General features: G+C 40.6%; 2 protein-coding genes across 4 annotated transcripts; one reads left to right on the top strand and one right to left on the bottom strand.

Annotated features, from left to right (window-relative positions):
- Positions 1 to 491: 491 nt before the first annotated feature.
- On the top strand, positions 492 to 9,821 carry ccm2 (CCM2 scaffold protein). Its single transcript, XM_034076601.2, has 10 exons — positions 492 to 889; positions 4,181 to 4,357; positions 4,471 to 4,554; positions 4,768 to 4,951; positions 6,527 to 6,663; positions 7,084 to 7,219; positions 7,338 to 7,395; positions 7,483 to 7,618; positions 7,713 to 7,851; positions 8,257 to 9,821. Exons 1-10 carry the CDS (start codon positions 860 to 862, stop codon positions 8,550 to 8,552), a joined length of 1,377 nt encoding a protein of 458 aa, XP_033932492.1. The 5' UTR covers positions 492 to 859; the 3' UTR covers positions 8,553 to 9,821.
- A 6,641-nt stretch (positions 9,822 to 16,462) lies between these two features.
- Positions 16,463 to 22,812, bottom strand: fam167ab (family with sequence similarity 167 member Ab). Of its 3 annotated transcripts, XM_034076136.1 has the most exons (4): positions 22,615 to 22,812; positions 19,393 to 19,439; positions 18,740 to 19,292; positions 16,463 to 17,507 (listed from the first exon to the last, which is right to left on the bottom strand). In XM_034076136.1, the coding sequence occupies exons 3-4, from the start codon at positions 19,085 to 19,087 to the stop codon at positions 17,244 to 17,246; spliced, it is 612 nt and encodes a 203-aa protein (XP_033932027.1). In that variant the 5' UTR covers positions 19,088 to 19,292; positions 19,393 to 19,439; positions 22,615 to 22,812; the 3' UTR covers positions 16,463 to 17,243. The 3 variants fall into 3 exon arrangements, with proteins under 3 accessions (XP_033932027.1, XP_033932026.1, XP_033932029.1); XM_034076135.1 differs by lacking the exon at positions 19,393 to 19,439; XM_034076138.1 differs by lacking the exon at positions 19,393 to 19,439 and having other exon boundaries at positions 18,740 to 19,071.
- Between the last annotated feature and the right edge of the window lie 450 nt (positions 22,813 to 23,262).

Below are 23,262 nucleotides of genomic sequence, written 5' to 3'. Positions count from 1 at the left end.
TGAAAAAAAACATTGTATAAAGTTTCAAAATAATAAAGTAAAAGTGAGATTTGGTGAATTTAATTACGAGAATTGAGGCAAAAATGTCAAGTTCTGTCAACATTTCAAAATCTTCTCAAATGTGAGTCTCCATAAATCTGTTTTTTTAAAAAGCATTTACCTGATAAAATAAAGTATTCAACGTTACAGCTAATGTTAATACAAGTTAAAGTAGTCAACTGCTGTGCAAAAGCCAACCCTGCATTAGCTGCTCTATAATCACCAAATATATAAGCTACTCTGTCTGCATTAGGTGCTCTATAGTTAACAAATATATGTTTTGGTCTGAAGTGAATCTCTGTCACTCAATACATTGCTTTTCTGTAATTACAATGTATATTATATTACCTGAAATTATGCCTGTGAAGTGATACTGAAGAAGCGCCTCGTCAAACTGCCTGGGCGGTGTTCTCACTATGTGTTCTCACAGCTGTTTTGGTTTGTGCAAAGCATGCTGGACCACTGTTCAACGCCCAAAATGGCGGCACGATTGAAAAGTTTTGCCTGTTTTATCCGAGTTTGTTTTTTTAACAGTCTACTGCTTTAGTTGTGTTCGCGGCACTGAAGCACACCATTCGCACACTGGTGTCACGCCGGTGTATAATCTAACACTTGCGGAATAAGGCAGATCATAATGACATGTTGCTATCAGCTCAAATTCGGACATCACTTTACCAATGCTAGGCTAGCCTAAGCTAGGCTAGCAAGCTAACTACTTTCAGATGAGTGCTGGTTAAACATATTCTGTAGATAGTTATGTGTTTTCACACCTTGCTCCCCACGCTGAACTGAATATGAAGAGGAGGACCTTTACATAGAAATGGAGGATGATGTGAAAAAAGTGAAAAAGGTAAGTCGGGCCATTGTCACAGCTAGCATTACTTTTTACTGCAAGTTTGCCAGCTAGCATGCTAACTTACTAGCTACTCATACCAGACTAGCTTAACTGTTTGCTGGCTAAGTTTATAATAAATATGGAGTCAATGTCCGCGAGCAGGGGCCAACATATCACGATAACACACTGACACTTTCCCGACTTTTCATTGAATACGTAGAGTGTGTAATTTACAGAATGAATGTTACATAAAGTTATCTTCAGGATGTGCAACAGATGGAACCTAAAAAACAGAGCAACGTTTTACAAGATCAGTGTAAAGTGTCTTAATTTATAATCAACATGAGCTTCGTGATCTATTGTTGGTTCATAGTTCTCTGAATATCGACTTTGCATTGTTAGTTTTGTAGTCCAGATGTGCTATTTATAGTAACGTCCTGAAAACATCGGCTACTGTTGTGTTACTGTGGCTAATTGTGCGTTTGTTTTGGTTTGTGTTAACAGTGAGGCTATGGCTCAAAGAGAGTATTCCCCTAAACGTAATGAAAGCACAACCATGTGTTTTTCAGAGTAGTAACCCTCGTCGTTATGTGTAGGCGTGGGTCAAAGAGGATCTGTGTGCTCAACAGCTGTCAGAGGCAGCGGCTATCAGTGTCAGTCATGCTAAGGGGAACCAGCATCCTTTACCCAGCTCTCACAGACAAACACTACAGACACATACTGCCTAATGATCCCGTTTGATGTGGAGGCAGATCGGTATGTTCAGACACATAGCTGACATTTCTTTTATCTGACACAAAGGACATTTTCCCTCTGTTCTTCGTGTTGTTCACAGGAGGAAGGGCAGAACCCTCCAAATCTAAGCAGGACATTACATTGACAAGCTCTCACAACCTTAGCAATGCAGTGAAGTGTCTTATGTTAACATTCATGCTATGACTGTGCTGACGTCCATCATCTTTTCCATGTTATTTCCCATCCAATTCAATGTCCTCTTGATGTGAAGGGAAATTTGGATGGACATGAATGGATATCCTTATGTTAATAAGGTTAGTTACGGCAAGAAAACGTTTTTGTCAGCAATTTAAAAAAAAAAAAAAACTGCCTGTGGTTGGATTAAGGCACGTCTTTAAAACTTCAACTCAGAAAATGTTGATATGACTAAATACTTGTGGCCCCAAAACAGATAGATTTGAAGTAAATATATTTCAACGCCTGCTTGGCAGCATTGTGGTTTTCTGGAAAGATGGGGGACCAAATATCAGTAATACCTCTAACCTCAGTATAAAGTATTGTTGTTAGCTCTATGAAACTGGATAAGCCACATGTGTAGTACTGTCTTTAAGGGTTGATGCTCTTTACTTTTAGATTGGTGTCTCCAGTGTATACAGTTTCTGTATATGCCACTTGGTGGAGATAATGAACAACATTTTGCCCAGATGTATTCTTGATGATATATTAAAAGCAGTATTAAAATATGACACAAGTGAAAGCTCAGACCCCTTCATGTGATGTCCTGATAGTGTTACTTTCACTTTGCTAAATATAAACTTTAAACTCTGTAAACTGTCAGAGGTATCTGGAAAATGTAAGGATGTGATTAGCTACTCTTTCATATATATTGTATTGGCTTGCTTTCAGACCAGCAGAAGTAGTTAAAAACTGATAAAAATGAATGGGCATATATAACCATGCTGCTTCTTACATCTGGAAAGGCAGTCACAATGCCTCGCAGAAAACTAAACATGCATGTCGCTTTGAGCACCTGTAAAAGCGCTCTAATTAAAAATGTAATATATTATTATATTGGGTACAAATGGGACTTAAATTGCTCAAGTCCACCCGAACTTTTTTTAATCCTGGATAACTGCAAAAGTAAGCCACAAATCATCCTCTCGTATGTTTCTTACTAAACAGACTTTATTTAAGAAAAGGCATTTCATTATTTTAAAGTCATTCCCTTGGGTCAACTACTGTGGCTCTTGTCTCCCATTTCCCAAAGACAAGCTATTAAATGTTAATGTAGGTATCTTCACGAGCAACGTACTTAATAATGCACCAGTTGTAGGTTGTGCTGTTCAATGGTTTGCCACAATTTGGCTCGAACTTCATCAGATTCTCTGCACTTGTGGTATTATTGAATCTGCAGTGTAAACACAACAGCCTTGCAAATGTGACGTGTGGTTAGCATCGACCTTCAGTAACAGTCCCGAGTAAGTGATGCACAAAGGCAGCAATCATCACAATACAATCCTGGAGTTAGTGATTATCACTATACATGTTCTTTTGTCCATAATTAAGTGAAAATAAAACTAGAAGTGTGTTCAGTTAGTGCTTCAATATTCATATGAACGCGCGTGTCATCACAGGATGTTGTGGCTAGTCCGCTTCCTGCTCTTGGGCCTGAAACCAGAGGCTGACACTTCCTTTCCTCTGCGACGGGTCCCGCCCCTCATCACGTTTGATCTGTCACCAGTTGGCAGCTGTCACTGTGTGAGGGGAGGCAACAGGTGACTAGTGCAGACGGCGAGCGTAGCAGCATCTGTGGCCAGGCAGTGTGTTTGGCGTTAGGCGACTCTTCTAGCGAGAGGGTTCATGGAGACCGAGGTAGGCTTTGTAATGCTTTGAATCTAGAAAGGTGTATTGTATTAGGCATAATGCAATGGACAAACTCTATCAAGGTTTTATTTAATCGCATTCGCAGCACACTTAGCTGAGCTCCTAAACAGTGCTGCAGTGTTACCAGTTGATACAGGACATTACATTTAAAAGTAAAGCAATGAAGACTTTTTAAGTGGTATATTCAGTAATATCTTAAAGAAAATTCATTCTTTTGTGACTAATTTGTGATTTGTAATGTTAAGTTCCACTGAAAACACCTCCAGTTTTGCAAAGCTTTCTTGTGCACATGCTATTGTTGACATTTGAGTAACATGTATTGGATAACAGGGCAGGCTTTGCATCTGCTGTGTCTTTCTTCTCAGCAACCGTTCCGCCACGGGAAGCAGGCTCAGCATAAATTACAAGGCTTTAAAGAACCACACTCAACCGACGTTTTTCTGACAGACATTACACTTTTAGCTTCAATTGCGTAGCCCATTGCATGTACATTATATCTAGGTAGTGGATATGAATAGTCCTGTATTATTTATAACATACTGTTACATAGAAACAGATTATGGCAATAGTTTATCATTTAGAGAGTGTGAAATGCTACATATCCACACATATTGAGTCGCATTTCCTTCTGCATTTTGAGAATCATCTAATACGTCTCACCCTGCTTTCTTTGTCTTTATTCACCAGCCTGGTATCGTCTCTCCGTTCAAGAGAGTCTTTCTGAAAGGAGAGAAGGGGAGAGATAAGAAGGCCCAGGAGAAGGCCACCGAGCGCAGAGCACTCCACACCTTCTCACTCTCTCAACCCGACCACCGTATAGACCCTGACATCCTGCTTAATGACTACATTGAGAAGGAAGTCAAAGTGAGTGACTAGCAGAGATATAAACTCCCTTACCTCATACACATACATGTTGAAACACTATTCATTCAAGCAATGCTATGGCAATAAGTTTGTGACTGTTCTTTCTTTCCCAGTACTTGGGGCAGCTATCATCAGTTCCAGGATACTTGAACCCATCAAGTCGCACAGAAGTGCTGCAGCTCATTGACACCGCAAGGGTTAGTATCTGAGAAAGAGCATTTCACTTCTTCGTTCACTTGTTAGTTGCTAATTTCAAAATAAATGGTTTTGTTTCTTAGATTGAACTCCTTTAATAGATTAGTTCTGTTCATGCAAAGACAGAACGCATATTAACGTTGTCAGATATGGCATTTATAATTTCCATCATGTCAGGGATAATTACCCTCTGCTCACGCCTCTGTGATTCTCAGAAGTCCCATCAGTTGGCGGGCCAGCTGACATCGGAGCAGGACGCCGTGGTGAGCTTATCGGCGTACAACATAAAGCTAGTCCGGCGCGACGGAGAAGACATCATCCTGAGAGTGCCCATCCATGATATCGCTGCTGTGTCCTACATCAGGGACGACTCTCTGCACCTCGTGGTGATCAAAACAGGTGGACAACATTGTTTACATTTTAAAGATGTTCAAATGAAGTGGTCAAATAAGTCATGTTGTGAATTTACAGTAGAGAGGAGTCACCTGCAGTCCTGTTTAAACATGTTTTGTTTTAATTGTAGCCAACCTCACATCAACATCAGGTCCATCTGGTTGTTTATTTTGTTGTCTTCTTTATGTCAACAAGTAATAATGAGGATTTGATAATGTTAAATCCCATTAAGGCGAGACACGGCAGGCAAAAACATCGTTTTTCAAGTACTGGTCAATTTTGAGATGTTGTGCTATTTTGATTCTATAACATGTTTTCTTTCAGGCTTTTGGAAGGAAAACATACAAAATACACATTTAAGTGTTTATTTTACTATAGTTTGTCTATTTGCGTTTGTAGATTTCTCCTAAATTCACCAAAAGTTAGCATTCTAACGTAACATAAAGTACCGCGACCGCTGTGTGCACCATGTCAACAGAGGTATCGCTGGAAAGCTGTGTCTCTCCTGCACAATCTCATCGGATCCAAATATGGTCATTTCCTTTGTATCAGCAACCAATCGTGAAAGTACAAAGGGGTCTTAAACCAAGAAACGAAATCTCATTGGCTGGTGTCAATTTCTGACAACGTGATTCGTTCAGATGCGTCACGTGGTGTGCTAAAACACTTCCTGGTTAGCTTTCCGCTAGAAATTGAAATCTCAAAATGGCAAAAGAACGGCGAAAAAAACGTTCACAGAGAACACGACAACAATTGTCACTTGCACGAAGCAAGGTTATACAAAAAACAAATGACCCCGAACATGAAATACCTTCACGGAGTGCGTCGATGCGCAAGCTATCATCCAAAGAACAGGAGGGTTTAGCTAGCGCCTCATTGCAATCTTTAAAGGTCGTTTTCTCAAAATGAGTTTTTTCTCCTACTCTGAGTTCGAAATTTCAACTTCAGTAGCACGTAGATACACCAAACCTTCCAGTTATATTCCTATCAATATTATGAAGGCTTTTACAGAAGGGTTTGTTCATATATCATTCATAGCCTGAATTATACAACATTGTATACCTAAAAACGTGGCGCAAATTGATATTTTATGGCTGTTGACAGTATTTTCTGATTTATGGAGTGATAAAAAGAGATATCCAATATCCCTTCTGTAAAAGCCTTAGATACTAATATGACTACAAAATGAAACAATAATTTTGAATCTGGCTTTATCCAAAGTTCAGATTTCGATTCCTGAAATGTGTTCAAATATGTGCATATTTAATGAGATAATGGATAATTTGTATATTTAAACATGCTATTTCAGAAAACTTGTAATATAAAAGACAATTTCCTTATTGTAAGTAATTAACTGGAGACATTTCTAGCTGATACCTTTAAGTTAAAAAAATTACCCTATTCACCTGGGGTGTCTCGCCTTAATTGTTTAACTCATGTCTTTCTTGAGTAACTAGAAATAATTCAAAATGAGTTCGTAACGTAAAGGGGGACCAATAATGAAGAAATATTTGGACTTGCAACAAATGAAAATTTGACTTTATTATTCTGACTGACTGCGTATTTCTCTTTGCTCTCCAGCCCAGGAGTCGGGGGGTTCTCCTTGTCCCAGCTCGTGTCCCGATCTTAACAAGTCTCAGACCCTGAGCTCCTTATCAGAGAGTGGGGCTGTGCTCGTGGAAGTCTGCTGTCTGCTGGTGCTCGCTGTTGATAATAAGGTATTATTTTGCATCTGTGGCTACGCTAAATGAAAATACATTCCTCAAGTTTATTCAGATTACACAGGTGGCAACAATTTACTGAGGCTACTTTAAAAAATGAATTGATTTTTGGCTCCAAGCCACCTACAGGGCTGTTTGTAGAAGGTTCCCCAACAAACAAATACACCAAGTAAAAGTGCATACAAATCTCAAAGAGAAACTCATGGAGCCTTTTAAAAGTGGCATAGCACAGAAGGTCAACTGCAGCTATTCCCAATGGTTTAAAATGGCTTAGCTAAATTAAACTTGACCTATGCAAGAAAACTCTCACATGTATAGTTTTACATTATGGGTTACATTGTGAATATGTATCGGAGCACTGTCGTAACTTGGTTCCTGCAGAATGTTGCATTTATAGATACTGTGTTTGTCTTCCAGGCAGCAGCGGAGGAGCTTTGTCTCTTGCTCAGCCAGGTCTTTCAGATTGTTTACACGGAGTCAACCATCGACTTCTTGGACAGAGCCATTTTTGATGGAGCAACTACACCTACCAGACACCTGTCTCTATACAGCGGTAAGGGGAAAACAGGAAAAACAAACTGAATGGGACTAGTCATTGTCCTTTAACAAGTTTATGTGTTGTTGATTCAGAAATAATCCTTTTAATTATTCACTTGTTTTTTATTTTGCAGAGGATTCTTCAAGCAAAGTGGATGTTAAAGAGTCCTTTGAAGGGGAAGCAGGCACATTGTAAGAACACAGTTGAGAGTCCTACTTTGATCATAGGTTTTCAGTTGGACACAGACAGAATTTGACACGTTTGTTTTGATCTCTCAGTCCTTTCCAGGCATCTATGGAGGCAGAAGGAAGCTCCCCATCAGCGTCCACCCCTGCTTCCCCTCAAACGAAGACGGCGAGTGAAGGAGAGCTCAGCACCACCGCTGCAGAGCTGCTGCAGGACTACATGACCACAGTATGACAACTTCACACCTTTCTGTACATGAGAACATTTCCCAGACTGTGATTCAAATAAGTCTCTATTTTAATCTCTTTTATTTTCTGTTTAGCTGCGGACAAAACTATCATCACAGGAGATCCAGCAGTTTGCCACGCTGCTCCATGAATACCGTAACGGTGCCTCTATTCACGAGTTCTGCATTAACCTGCGGCAACTCTACGGGGACAGCAGGAAGTTCCTTTTACTTGGTACGACCACACTGTACTCCTATTAGTTAAGAGACAAGGATGTTGGGCATCATGCCACAAGACTATTGTGATGCTGTGGTCAAACCGGCACCATTTTGTCTCCCCACATGTAATCGTGAGATGTTGTAAAAAAACATGTGGATAAAACTGCCAGTAGCACCAATTTTTTACTCAATATTTAAAAGAAAACACCTGTGTTTTATATCAGAATAAATGCAACAGAAATGTTTTAAAGTAGGGCTGCACAATTAAGTGGAATCACAAGATGCAATATCTTCTGCAGAGACATTCCTATTCTACAGGCTTTATAGAAATCCTTGTTTGCTACAGATCCTTTTTCAAAAATCACTTACCTTTTTAATATTATTAAACAGTAACCGTATGCCTTGTAATCTCTCGCTGCAGGCCTGCGCCCCTTCATACCAGAGAAGGACAGCCAGCACTTTGAGAATTTCCTGGAGACCATCGGTGTGAAGGACGGCCGAGGCATCATCACGGACAGCTTCGGACGCTACCGCCGCACAGCAAGCTCCGCCTCCGACTCCACCACCAACGGGAACGGCGCGGCAGGAGGGAGCGTGGCCTCGGACGAGGGCCAGGAGGCCTCGGAGGGGGACGAGTGGGACCGCATGATCACGGACATCAGCAACGACATCGAGGCCCTCGGCTGCAGCATGGACCAGGAGGGCGTGGCCCCCTGAACCAGAGAACACAGGGGGACACTGAGGAGGTGAACAAGTAGGCATGAGCTGAACGGATCAGATGAAGGGGGTCCGAAGCACTGACCTAAGAGTTTTTTTTTGTTTATTGTATTTTCCTCTAATTATCAAGAGGACGTTCCATAATCCCCACGCACTCAAGGAAAACCTCAACCTATCACCACGAAGAAAACAAACATGAAGTCAACAAATGCACTTATGCTGCAGACATTAGGCAGTCAGTGGACTATTTCTGCATTTCAGAGGATTTCAGAGCCTCTGGCTTATTTTTAAAGTCACTTGATTTTGTACTCTTTTTATTGGCAGTATCTGCCACGGCTGTCGGCATTGTAGTGAAAATCTCCAGTGATTGAGAATATTTCCGGCTGTTTTTTTTAACGTCTCAAAGCTTGTGTGCATGTTTTAGAAGGTAAAGACTGAGGCTGTATCGGTGTGCTGTTGTATTACCATTAGGTCAGGCAGCTTCATCCACCAGGAGAACTTTCATTTATTTCACATTTGTGTGTCGCTGTGAGAGTGGAACATTTTGATATATATATAATTTTTTCTCATAAGATTTGTGTATCACTTAACAGTACACTATCATTTTTTTTTAATCAGTGTTTATTCTAACGGCCCGTCCACACTACAGCTTCAAAAAAAGCTTGGAGCTGGGCTTGTCTGAAGCTCGACCAACAACCAATCACATGAATCTCCCACCCCTGACACACAAGCAGCGGTTTGATTAGCTAGAGCTTGTACTGGCATATGATTTGATTGGCTGACGCTTCCACCGAAAGCTTCAAAAGTTGAACATTGCTCAACTTTTGCAGCCTGAAACGCCAGGAAAGCTTCGCTCTGCTTCCCACAATGCAGTTCGGCGAAAAGTGACGTCACCCCATTGAAAGTGAATGGGCAGACGCGTTGGAAACCGTTTTTGAAGCTGTCGAAGCTGTAGTGTGGACAGGCCGTTATATATATTTTTTTGCTTTATTCAAACTGACCAAGGAAATGCTGTACAAACAAAACATTCTCAGTCAATCCAAGCGATTGAGTGGAATGTATTTGACAAAGCCACTTATGGCTGATGTAAATGTATGATTTCTCCTGCAGGTCATCTTTGTTATGTCACCTGATATTACATGTATCTGTCATTGTGCCTTTACGCTGCAGTACTGCTGCCGACTGTCTGCCACACGGACAGGGAATTATGAACTGTAACTACAGTTGTTGAGCAAATCATGGTTATTAAATAACAGCTATTTACACTGACATGTCTGTTTTTCTTTCTAAAGCGCTAAGCATTAACGAGCCTTTTTATTATTCTACGCTGCTGCATTATAAGCAGTTTGAAATGAGGCTGTGCTGTTTTGTGTGACTTTCATACACCAAATCTGACCCAAGACGCGAAGGTTTAATCTGATTATAATCCTCTCTGACTGATCATGTGCTTGGATGCACATAAGCTGCTGTGAAACATCAGTCTGAGTTTCATCAAAGCAATCATGCCAGACATGCCCTACAAAGTTGGGGGATATTTTTGTGAGTCTTGGAAAATTGGCAAGAAAAATGGAGCTCATTCCAGCCTGTGAAGCCACTCTGGGATTTTAAAACATTTCCTTTACAGATCTACTTTTTATATGATTTTAGAAAAACTGGAATGAGTGGTCCGGATGGAGCAGAGGGTATAGGAGTGCATGTGCAGACTGCAACACTACACCTGGGTTCAAATAGCTTTGGCTCTCGACACTGTCTGCCTCAAACAAAAGGATGATCTAACCGAGCAAATCCTCTCATCACACAAGCAAACTATTCTCGGTTAGTTTCTGAGAAAGTCCCGGCACTGTTTTGGTACATAAGTAGAGTCAATTATTGTTTTTGACACAGCCTCTGTGTAATCAAACTATGTTCTCACAGAGCTCGGCAGACTGCTAATTGGCCGACTGTAAATTAATCCAGATTTTAAACAGCAGAATGAACCATAGTGCCTCGTTTGAAGTAGGTAATTATTAAATAGATCCGTTTGTTTAAGTCAGTAAACAGATCCCATGCTGCTTTATAACAAGAGTATTTACCACAACTGCTGGAGCCCCTGTTGAGCCTCCTGTCACTTCGTGTGAGCATTCCTCATGAAGTAGAACACGATGGGTGTTGGCTCGTTTTAATGAGAAGATTATTGTAGTCACAAATGCAGACATGAGATTTAAGTCATAATGGTTATGGGATTAACATTGTGTAAAATCTGTAAATACAGTGGATTTGCATCTCCAAATGTATGTTTCACAGTTTAAATAAAAAACAATCTAGATATTAAAATAAGGGTTAATTTATGTTGTGGTTTACCTTAATAAGACTAAAGCCTAGCTAGCCTACCAGCTATAATTAGAAATAAAAATGTGTTAACGGTTGAATTATTTATTGGCAAACTCCCATATGTATCACCTGACTGCAGTTCCCCTTAGTTCTACATAACTTTTTAACATATCCTGCATTGTTTTTGTTTTCAGGTCAATTTAACATATTTTAGGCATCTGTTCCAGCATCAACAGAACAATCGGATATACGAAGCCCGAAATGGCAGACAAAGTTGGCCACAATGTTGGAACAAATCTGTCCCAAAATGCTGATTAAACAAATTCAAAAAGCTTTAAATATATATAAAAAAACACAACCTTTGATCCTCAATGAAAGGCCCACTAGCCTAATCCAAAATTAAAAGGAATCTGCAAGCAAGGGGCTTTTCCCCAAATTAATATCCCACATAGAAAGCTATGGTTTAATCTCTATTGTTAGCTCCAGGACACTTTTAATAAGTGTTCCTCTGACCTTATAAATCTATTTTCCAACAACAAACACAGTCAGAATCCGTGTCTTGACACTCCAGGGGCCTATGCTACGAAGCTGGTTCAACCTAACCTGGATATGTTTGAGTTAGCCGGTTGGCCTAATCCAAAACATACGCGCTCTCGCTAAACGGTCCTACGACGCGGGTTATCAAGTGGATCGCTCAAGCCAGCCGTGTCCTATCTAGTTAGGTGCGCGTTCACATGAAAGGGGTGGTATTTGGAGCATTCGACCAATCACAAACATGGAGAAGCGCACTGACAGCGCAGCGTCATACTTCCTGAATGAAAAGTGAACTTTAATACTAGTCAAAAATGAAGAAGTTAAACTTTAAACATCCATGACTTAAACACTTTATCCAGGATCAAAGCCACATAGCTGCACCTGCAAGGTGAATACAGCTGGAAAAAGAAAAAGTGTTTGAATGCGTACATTAACAGGTTTATGATATCACTGCCCCGTCTAAAACACGATCTGACTTTAATTACATTTGTCTCGAGTGTTTCGTCAACTTATGTGTTGCTTAAAATAATACTTCTGCATACAGTATGTGACACTGTGAGTGTTGCACGGCCAGATACGGCTCAGCTGACTCAGATCAGGAGATATATGATACATTATGAAGTGATATGCCGCGGACTGTACTTAATGTACTCTGATCCGGTTACTTATGTTGTGGCCGATATTTAAGTAAGCTTTCTTAACGCTAATGTTATAATAGTCAGATTGCTCTGAAGATGGAGGTGATATTCTATTCATGTTCACACAGTCGGTGATTTTTGCCGGCCGTCTTTCCTGCGACGGCAGCTTTTCTGTAATTCCTTTCTCCTGTAATATGACTTGATCGCTTTAAACTCCGCACACTGAGCTCTGATTGGTCAGCAGGCGGTGCTTTCACTGAGTTGAGCTCTTAGCCTGCAACCTAACCTGGTCCCGACCAGGTTAGCTGCTTAGCATATATTACCATGGAGATCTAGCCTGCTAAAAAGAGAACCAGCTTCGGATGACCGGAAAGCCGGAGTTTCCCTGAATTTAGCCGGCTAAGCGAAAATCCTGCTTCGCAGTATACCCCCCAGGTGGTTAATGGTGTGGTCGAGTTCAGGCCTCAGCAACGTGCCCTGTTCTGCAACAAAAACAGTGACTCGGTCCTTATTTCTACAACATCAAAAGTTAACAGTGACATTTCTGGTTGGGTATCTTCCAGTAAATCATTGATAAATTGATCAAATGTATTTGCAAAGTGTCACAAATGAGGAAGTAGGAACATTTTGTTATCACACATATAGTTATAATGCAAAATAGGGAATAATCCATCAGTTAAAATGCTTCCTTGTCCTTGACTATTCTTGGTCTGTTCTCTGGGCTGTGGTTTCTTGTATGGTCTCATTCTTACAGTTAATATTTGCTGAGATTGATCGATTCTCTCCAACACAAAGTCTCGGCATGTAGATGCTGTCTGAGACTGGGATTGTCGCCAGTCTCACCCTGCGGACCCTCTGTGAGCCTCCTGTCAGTCATTGATGCTTGTTGTGTCTGCTGCTCAGTCAGGGTGAGAAGTGCCTCTCTGTGGTGTCACATCTGCTATGTTCCTGGAAGAGTATCGCAGCTACATTCCCAGAAAACAACTCTGACAAATGGTTAAGAAAGCAAGACTGCTCGCTGCTTTAAAATACATATAAATCTAACTGGAAGCTGTAACGTAATTACCCTTACATTAAATGCACATCATACAGGCTACTGTCAAAATCTCCCTGAATTAGCTGTCTATTTTTTGCATCAGGACTGGTTTCTACACAGTATCTTCATGCTTCAGCCTAGGCGATAGTGCCAGATGTTATGCTAGTCAATTCATTTTGTCATGGAAATTAGAAGATTTAGGCATGACATTAATAAAATGGCAAAGTCCAGGAGCATCTGTCAGACCTTGAGTCTAAACAAGCACAACGATTTTCTTGGTGTTTCTTGGATTTAGGTCATTTAATAAGCTTTATAGAACAAGAGAAAGATAGAAATCTTGATCACCAGAAAAAAGTCTACTAGCCCCTTTTTGGCAGCCTTTCAGTCAAAAGGAGTTGTGGCTTTCAGCAGCGGTAAACCAACGTAAAGCTGGAGCTCATGCATGAACATCTCAAAGTCCTTCCAATGTTTCCTCTAGGATGGAGTCACAGCAGCGGTGCTAAGGCACGCGGGCCCAGTAAAATGTGAGCGCGGAGCACTGGAATTGTTTAGTGTGTGCGCGTGCGAAGTGTGCCCCGCCAATATGTTGTGTCTGCCAGCACCAGTAAGGCTCTTGAGTTCTAGTAGCCTACATACAGTGGCTTATTATTATTTTAATAATAAGTGGCGCCGCCGCAATTTAACACTGCCTTCATGACAGGCCACTTCAGGCCCTCCAGAATGGAAAGGGACGCAGGGATCAGCAAGGGTTACACATCTATGGGTTACACCGACAGGTCACATGCTAAAAAGCGTCACCCCGTGCTCATGTCTTCACCACACTCAAAACCAGAGCCCTATAATCAGGGGTGCACATAACTTGTTTGCCCTGGTTCTCAAAGGAGCACCTGGAGATGTTGCTTGGTGCTCATCCTTCAAATGAAATCAACCGTAACTTTTGAGGGGGTCTTGACTTTATTTGCCAGACACACGGAACTGAACACATGTGCAGAGGTGAACACAGAACACACATGCAGCAGAGGTGAACACAAGACAACATTAGCACGACCAGTAATCCTACAAGCTGTCATCACTACCCTCCTGACTGTTCTCCTGACTGTTCTCCTCATTGTCTTCCTCTCTGTCAGACATGGTAGCTGATGATGTAGGCCTACTTCCTCTCTGGTTGAGTCTGCGATTAGCTGCTTGCATCCACAAGTCAACAGCTGGTTTTGGGTCGAAAGTCTCTGTTGTCATCTTAGACAAGTGGATGTAATCAAATAAGTATGTGAACATAACCAATAACCTACCATAGCCAATAACAAATGAATGTAACTTATTTTATTTGTGTTGTTCATTCATATCTTATTTTACCTTAACATTTATTTATGCATTTTTTTTTATCTCTCCAGTTTTAAAGGATATTTGTGGTTGCTGTCCTATAGTATACATTTGAATGATTTCAAACCTGTTTATCCCAATAATTATAAAGGAGTGCCTTGGAAATATACATAAAGACCAAACCGTTTGAACTTAGACTAAAAGTGAACTATCTAAACACTCAGAGTCCTTTACCTCACTGAGCTGTAGTTAACTTATCAGCCTCTCAGTCTGACTGGGAGGACTCTCCCTCCACATTATTGTTGAAACATCTTCTTCTTATATCCGTTAGAGCAGCTAGCACCAGATTCTAATAACAACAGCGCCGGTACCGGTGCACCCTCCCTCGCTCACTCGCATTTTGGCTGTGAGCTGCGGGCGCCAGATAAGCCAACATCCCCCATTTTCATCACTTACAGCGTCCATCGTACAGGGCAAATTAAACGTGTAACCGGGGTGAAAAGGGTGTTACATTTACATAATTATAAATATTCTTACATCAAGGCCGAAAATTAGGATGAGCATCAACGGTCAAAAATGTTTTTTCCCCTCCCAGAGCTGCCAGCGAAGCGCTTCCCCAGATCTGGCGCCCTAGGCGAACATCTATTACGCCAGTGCTACGGGCCCTGAGTGCATATCATAGGTTAATATGGTTCATATATGCAACTCGCAAATATATTTCTCTCCCTGCTCTCTCTCTCTCCCTCTCTCAATGTTGGTACGCAAATGCGCCTTTTTTCAAATGACACGGTGCTCTTTTTTTGGCGGAGGTGCGCATGCGCACCTGCGCACCAGTTATGTGCAGCCCTGCCTATAATGCAAAACCTGCTGGAGCCAACTGTTTACACCAGTGCAGCGTGCACACAGACGACAGCTGTATGCGGAACAAAAGTATTATGACAAAAAAACTGAGGGGTTTATTTGAAGAAAGGTGGAAACCCAATGTATGTCATTCACCAAAGTTTTACCGACAAATTAAACATTTCGGGAATGTATTCCTTTTCTGGATGTTAGTTTGACGAGAACACAGACACCACTGTCATTTAAGAGTGGACGGTCAATTATGAAGCTACAGTCAGTTAGCCTAGCTTAGCATAATGGAAACAGAGGGGAGTTTGCCTGGCTAGGTTACTTATTAAAGAGTTATAGACCCGTTTCTCTAAAGCTTAAAGTCAATCAATCAATGTTTATTTATATAGCCCAATATCACAAATGTTACATTTGTCTCACTGGTCTTCACAGTTTGTACAGAATATCAGTATGACAATACGACACCCTCTGTCCTTAGACCCTCACATCGTACAAGGAAAAACTTCACTCTTAAAGTGACAGCACATTCAACTGGTTTCTTTAATAAGAAGAGAAATGTATAGTTTTAAGAGACGTATTCATGAAGCTAAACTAATATAGATGTTGTTAAAAGCCCAGAGCATCTCCAAAAAGAGAAGCTTTAATTGTTTAAAAACCAACAATGATGTATACTGTATCCCAACTCAAAAATAATTGTTGGTAAAATGTATCTAATCTTCTTTATTTTAAATAAATCATGCTTCTTCCTGTATTAGGTATATCATATTTAACCAAACCAGTTTTAAGGTATGTTCCCGTCTATTATATGCTCAGTAACACAAGATCAAGTTGGCAAACTTGGTGTTTTCTAGCCAGGTGGCTTATTGTTCAGGGGAACTGCAAACTGAGGCTAGGTATTGTGTTGGTTGAAAAGCAACTAGTGGAGTGAGAGATTAAAGCTGTAATTTTGCCCAAGCTATATTATAGTATTCTGGGACACAAGGAGGGGCATCTCAAAGTCTAAACTCCTTTGCTTGTTGTGCGGTCTGTGCATTGTGAGTCTGAACATAGAAAATAGGTTACCTCCAATTATATGTCCCATTATAGTAGGACCCACATAATCATGCCATGACCTATAATTCAATAAAACAAAACCATATTTTTCAGACAAAGAACGCCATCTCAAATGTTAACTTCCTGGCTGGAACTGAACAATTAGAGTAAAAAAAGAGCAAAGCTCAACCCAAGAGCTAAACTTCTTTATTTATAACAAAATGCAGCAATTTGCTGGAAACCACTGCGATGTTAACAACTAGTGCAAAATGACAGTCATCATAAAGAATAATTTTCATCATATTCTACAAATGCTTTCTAAACTGCTTAACTACTCGCTTACTCAATTGTGCATAAGGTACAGCATAGTATACAAATGGTATCCATATTAAAACATATTTTTAAATGTAACTTTATGTATGTAAAGTATGTATGTATTTATATTAAGGGAAAGAAGCTGTCACTGAAACATCCTACATAGAGGTCTGAATACAGTAAGAATATATTTAAATCTGTGCTTGATCAATCTGGCAAACAACACAAATATAAGGAAACATATACTGTAGCTGTTTGTAGTTTAGCTGATGAGGCTTAAAAAGCTCAGGAATAAGATTGAGATTGCTTTACTGTAGTTTAAAAAAGGGCAAGTTTTCTGTTTCAATGTCTAAAATTCTAAAATCTGCTGTAGTTTTAAGAAATAAAGGTTTCTGTATATAGCTGCCATGTATTATAGTTAAGTGGCAAACAAATGATATATTTACTTCAACACTAGAATTCTTATTTCCAAATGACCTAAATCTCTCTCTTGGATTATAGGGTCTTGAAAACGGTGTTTACATCCCTCACAACATTGTGGCCAAAAAAAGATTGCTCCACAATCCAACAAACAACCAGGGCTGTCATGACAAGACCAGATTAGACCGGCTGTTTTTTGGTTTTCAGGATTCTTTGCCTCAAACTGTATCCCAGTCACTAGCAAAGCGAGAACCGTCGAGAGTTAATGTTCATCTTGGTGACGCCGATGAGCCTCAGCGGGGCGGAGAGGCCGAGCCCCGGGGTGACGGGACACTCACACAGCAGGTCGGACAGCTCGTCCCGCTCCTCCATGCCGAAGGTGGCGTCATTGAGCATCCGGCGGTGCTGGTGGCACGTCTGCTCGATCTTCAGCTGGTGGATGTCGCTGCGGAGCCGCATGAGCTGCCTCGCCAGCTGCTGGTCCTGCATCCGCATGTCTGTCTGATGGAGAGAGGCGGGACAACAGTGGTGCTCAAACAACCCGATCACCAAATCAAATCAAATTGTCTTCAACTTAAGTGAAAAGTCGAAAAAAAAATTGCGCTATTGTTTTAGCTGAGTAAATCGTTTTTGGACATCTTACAACTTTATCATTAAGATTTATAATTGTGTTGTGTTCATTTGTACGTTTGAGAGGTTTGTTGGTAGATTTGTAACCTTCAGACAGAGCCAGGCCATGTTTGACCACCTGTCCCACTCTTTATGGTAAGCTAAGCTAATTGTTTCCTGGTTGTAACTGAATGTTTACCCTACAGACATAAAATAAGAAAGAAAGAAAGCAAACTTCCTAAAATTGCCCCCAAACTCCTTTTTTTCTTCAATTAATTGTTGATATAGTTGGAACTTATTTACTTGATGCATGATCTTGATTGACTGCAGGACCTTTGCTGTGAGTCCTTATTGTGTAACACAATCCAAAAAGAAAACTCACAGTGGGACATCAACAAAGACGTTCCTCATCGTAACCTCTCTCCATTTTATCGCTCTCGTGTCCTGTGTGTGTGTGTGTGTGTGTGTGTGTGTGTGTGTGTGTGTGTGTGTGTGTGTGTGTGTGTGTGTGTGTGTGTGTGTGTGTGTGTGTGCACAAACGCCCGTGCAGAGATGGTAATCACCTCTCCCGGCCTCTGTGTTTGTGCAAAACGTTTGCGGCCACATACTGTGAGAGCTTCTCCCTCTGCCTGTGCCTCTTTGCGTGCTGCAGCCAAGCTCACCAACCGTGGGGTGAATGCATTGAGTGATTGAGCAGAGGGAAAGAGATTACAGCGGCAGAAACAGTGTGAGACAAATGTCTGATGCTGCTGCTGCTGCTGCATCCATCTCACGCGAATGGGATTCTGCAGGCCACTAATTGGACATAGTGCACGATGTTACATTTTAATTAGCCGAGTTCTTTCCTATGTTGGCCTTTTAATGCAAAATTGTAAGGCTCTTCAAATTAGAAATGTGAGTCAAAGTGTGTATTTTCATCTGTACACATGCAATTCTCAAGTGTCTAAATAACTTTTAAATAGGACCTACAATATCTAGGGCTAGAAAATAAACCAATTGTATATCAATATTGTGATATGAGACCTCATAGTCTTACAAATTGGATAACATTATGTCATCTTTTCCCGGTTTACAAAAAAAGATGATATATTTCTACATTGAAAATAATGTAAGCATCGTCTCACCAGTTCTCTCCGCAGCCAGCTGAGAGCTTCATCGATGTTCTCGAACCCCTTCAGTGCACCTGAAGGCATCTTGCACTGAATCACAGCAGACCTCACTGCGGTCTCTTTGGGGGGGGCTGCTTCGCCCTCAGGCTCCTCTGTGACCGGGCTTTTTTCCGATCTAAACTCTCTGAAGCTTTCCATCTCGAGCTGGGCTTTCCAGTCGAGGTACGACGGTCTCCTCGTCTCCAGTCTCAGCTTCTCTGTCAGGGCTTTCAGGTCCATGAGATGGTCGTTTGCAGGCAGAGCCAAGTCTTCCTCACATTCTGCCTTGTCCACAACAATCTGAGGAGCTGAGGTACTGTCCATGATTACTCTTTTCAAAACAAAAAGCTCTGTACAAAATGTTTCAAAATAAAAGTGAATATCTGCTCTTCATTGGTGGCCTCATTCGTTTTTACAAATAATCATAGTCGTATGTTTTTCCTTTGCTGTGTCCACTGTCTCTGTCAGGAAAGTTGATATCTAAAAGCTCCTTGACATCTCCATTGGCGTTTCGGAGGAAGAGTTAGATCTGCAGAGGAGAGAAATACAACTTGTGAAACTTTTGCTGACTGGCAATTTCATCCAAATGACGAAAACTAGTGTGTCATCATCTGACAAGCAAGACTAACCTCGGCTGAAGCTTGGCAGGCTCAGTTATGAGTGGACAGAACATGTCCTGAATGATGAGGATAGGGAAAGTTTGTGTCTTTTCCGTGTTTGCCTTCATTCTGTAACGTGACTGAGCAATTGGCTTCTCTCGTATCAGATAAGAACAAATCAGCGCACAGATGAAACACACCTACAGGTTTTTCATTTAACAGGAACACATTGTTTCCATAACAACGTCACAGCCCATGTAAATTAATCTGCACATTTTCCATTTCATGTCGTCAGCACTTATTGACCTAAACAGTGGAACCTGGGTCAGAGGACTGGCAGTGGGGCACAATGGGGGATAGGCTAGCTTTTATACAGCAAGCCTTGTGTTTATAGCTAAAAACGTATGTCAATAACATAATCTTACAAAATCATAGAATACTCATAAATTAAGAGCCAAGAAAAGTATGTATTAATTACTTATTAGTCATAGATCCCTTTCTAATATATCTATATACATTACAAAAACACACAATTCAACAAAGTGCATTAAGTCTAATCCTGGGTTAAGTTATAATTATGGTGATAGGAGGTTTTAATGATGTTTGGAAAATAATTATGAATTCTATTAAGGGTTTTCGCTAAGGCATAGCACACTGATGTGCTTATCTTGGGTTCCCCAGGGTAATCAATGTTTTACTGTGTTCTTTTTTACCATTTCCTTTTGCATTTAATTACATGTCATTATGTGAATATATACATGTATGTACATGTAGGGTGCATTTATGATTAACTTAGTGAATACATGTAGATGTGTTGTGCAATGTCAACACACTATATTACTAGTAACTTCATTTACATGTGAAATGTCTTCTCCATAATGGAGAAAAGGGGGAAAAGCGATAAACAACTTTAAATTTGGTCACAAAAAAGTTAATCGGACTCTCCCTTCACAAAACCACAAGAGTCTATCCCAAATTTCAGGGCAATCCATCAAATATGTGCCGACTTATTTTAGTCTGGACCAAAGTGGTGGATCAACCTACACGCTAGCTTTCCTACCATAAAGCCATACAGCTTACATTGCTAAAAGTTACATCACATATTGTTAAGGAGCCTGCTCTTGTGTATTGCTATACATCCATACGCAGTTGCATTTACACAAAGACATATGGGATCCAAATCGCCATATCTTTTAATGTGACCAGTTTAGAAACACTGCATGGGAGTCTGGAGGCCCACAGGAAAAACAAACTCAGGAAACAAATAGTTAATGCAGCCTCTTAAATGATATAGCATTCACACGCTCGTAGCAGTGGAAGCAAAGCGGACTTTCTGCCCAGTGTCCTCTTACAAAGTCTTAAAGCACTCAATAAGCGGTTAGTGCTCAGTTATTCCATAATGGGCACAGCAGACCAGAAGTGAAGTCATTGCCCTTGTAGCTAATGATAGGCTTAGCTGCTCCGCAAGGTAAATAGACCTCTGACTGTGCAGAGTAGCTGACTTCTGTTTGAATGCCCTGGAATGGATCCTCTCATTCTTTTCTAAAGGAATCAGTGTGTCTCTGGAGACCACATTGTTACAGGAGGCCGGTGAAAGCGGAGGAAAATCCATGCCACATGCATTTTTAAAGAGTTTGTAAAGACCCTATATGTACAGCGAGATATTGATTTAAACTGTGAATAGGAACTGCAGAGCCAGGGTGTTTAGAAAGATAGGGGAAGTGTGTGTGTGCGTGTGCGTGTGCGTGTGCGTGTGTGTGTGTGTGTGTTGTACGCATATAATGAGCTTTGATGAAAACTATAAAGACTTAAATGGTTGTGAATCATAACCACCCTTATTGTGGATTTCTTGTGAGACTCTTGGTGAAGCCAGCCACTTTTCAATAGACCAGCAGGGAAGCTTTTTCTTAAGGAAGCCAGCATTTACATCCTGAATATGAATATCAAATGCAGTCTGAGGCAAATACAAACTCAGACAAATCTTTGTGGGGAAAAAGGACCATTTATCGCTATATCCAAATATCTCAACTGGCATCAAAACCACCAAGTATTGCGCGTATAATCCTCTGGTTTCAAGTCAGCAGAATTGGATGGCTCGTCTACATCCAGTACAGCGTTACCACACTAATAAAATGTGTTTGATGCTGTTATGAGATGCCAAACCTTAAGAAGTCTGGCTAAAGACCGTCCTTAAGAAGTCTGGCTCTCCCATCTAGCACACGCAGGCATGTCTACTAAACAAACATGAATGCAGAGTAACCGACCAGGCTTTATCCCCTGTGAGTCATTTCCATTTAAAGGTGCTACATTAGAACTGGAGGGAAGGTTATGTGCTGATATACAGTTCTGAACATGGGAATATGAGAATCATCCACATCATCAGCAGGATAGCACCAGGAATAAAAGAGATGAGAAGCCGAAAAACTAAAGCTATTTATAAGTCAAACACCCAATAACTGTGGCATATTGGATTTGTTCGTTACGGCAACACTCATAAAGACTGTGGTTCATAATGTGCAACATTTACAGCCTACACCAACCACAAATGGAGCAGAAAGCCCACTTGATATTAGTATCAACAGGTGTTTTTTTTATGGTTGTTTATGAGTTTGAATAAAGTACATTTTAGAGACTAAAACTAAATTACTGTGTTACTGTATCTAGGTTAATGTCAAGGTGACCATCAAACATGAGTCCTTTGGTCTTTAGTCAAACCATATACCCAAAGATAAAAAGGCAATAATACACAACCTAAAATGTAATGTCTGCATAGACAGACACAAGGTTAAGATTATATTGGTAAATGATAATCAAGATTACAAATAAAGTTTTCCACTTGTGCATGGGTTAAACTTGACACATGCAACAATACAACTTAATGCTGTATTACTGTCTTTAGATTTATAATTTTAAATATGAACTTGACAATACTTTTAGACTAAGCATTGACGACAAAACATAACGTTGTGGTTAACAAATATCATACCATTGCTCATCGTTCATGTAGCCAAATGTATAAATAAAACCCCATGTAACTAGTTCTAGTTTGTTTCTTCAGGATATAGCCTAGCATAATTTCACATTGCAACATGTTAAGGCTACATTTGAACGAGTAAACTAGGTGGCACTGCGAGCTCACTTCAACATTTATTTTAACCTGCTCTATCTTTTCTGACACCGTGCTGCAGAGTCACCACTGGCATCATGTGGAACAGGCCGCTAATATAATTCAAACTGCGTGTGTTTCGTTACCTTTTGTGAATCTCCCCGCAGAAGACAAACTTGTAGTTCAAGCAGCGACATCAGTGAAGACCGTCACGTCGCGAGCCAGCCCTCTCGCTCATATCATCCACGAGCAGCTCCACGGTTCACTTGTTTTTGAGCAGCGAGCTGCCGGAGGAGGGGCGGGAGGTTGCGTCAGGTTCTGGTTGCCTGGAGACGTCCCAGGAATCCCAATCAGACTTCCCGCCGCACGGATATTACTGCAAGTGCGCCACAACTTCACTTTTACTATCATTTATTTTCAACAAAATACACTTTTTAAAACAAACAAACATTTGACAACAGGTACAAAATGTGAAAAAATCGACAATTAAATACAGACTACAACGTTTGTTTTAACTGTTACAAGTTTCATCCATCACGAAAGTTACCAAATTTGCCACAAAAAGGTACAAAAACCTTTTCAAAATTGTTTAATGGGACATTTGAATAAAAAACTATTAATTTTAAAGCTTACTGATGCACTTTTGTGTGCCACATTCAGAGTTGCAAGGTATGATTTCAGTCTATAACAACACATCATTAAATATAGATATAAATAAAGTATTTTTTTTTTCAATATAACTTCAATATAGCATGTAATTTCTCCTGGTTTGCTTTAGTGCTGATTGTCTGCCA

The sequence above is a fragment of the Pseudochaenichthys georgianus genome, chromosome 24 (genome assembly GCF_902827115.2).
Source record: "Pseudochaenichthys georgianus chromosome 24, fPseGeo1.2, whole genome shotgun sequence".
NCBI classification, from domain to species: domain Eukaryota; kingdom Metazoa; phylum Chordata; class Actinopteri; order Perciformes; family Channichthyidae; genus Pseudochaenichthys; species Pseudochaenichthys georgianus.
Note: the sequence above shows the minus strand (reverse complement) of the source record. Positions and strands in the feature narration are given on the sequence as shown.

Bases quoted from the DNA above. Each gene is read 5' to 3' on its own strand.
- fam167ab (XM_034076136.1), bottom strand. From the start codon at position 19,087: ATGGACAGTACCTCAGCTCCTCAGATTGTTGTGGACAAGGCAGAATGT. The intron at 17,508-18,739 runs GTGAGACGATGC...TCTCTCCATCAG, and splicing joins GCTGGCTGCGGAGAGAACTG to ACAGACATGCGGATGCAGGA.
- ccm2 (XM_034076601.2), top strand. From the start codon at position 860: ATGGAGGATGATGTGAAAAAAGTGAAAAAG. The intron at 4,358-4,470 runs GTGAGTGACTAG...TTTCTTTCCCAG, and splicing joins ACATTGAGAAGGAAGTCAAA to TACTTGGGGCAGCTATCATC. The intron at 7,396-7,482 runs GTAAGAACACAG...TTGATCTCTCAG, and splicing joins GAAGGGGAAGCAGGCACATT to TCCTTTCCAGGCATCTATGG.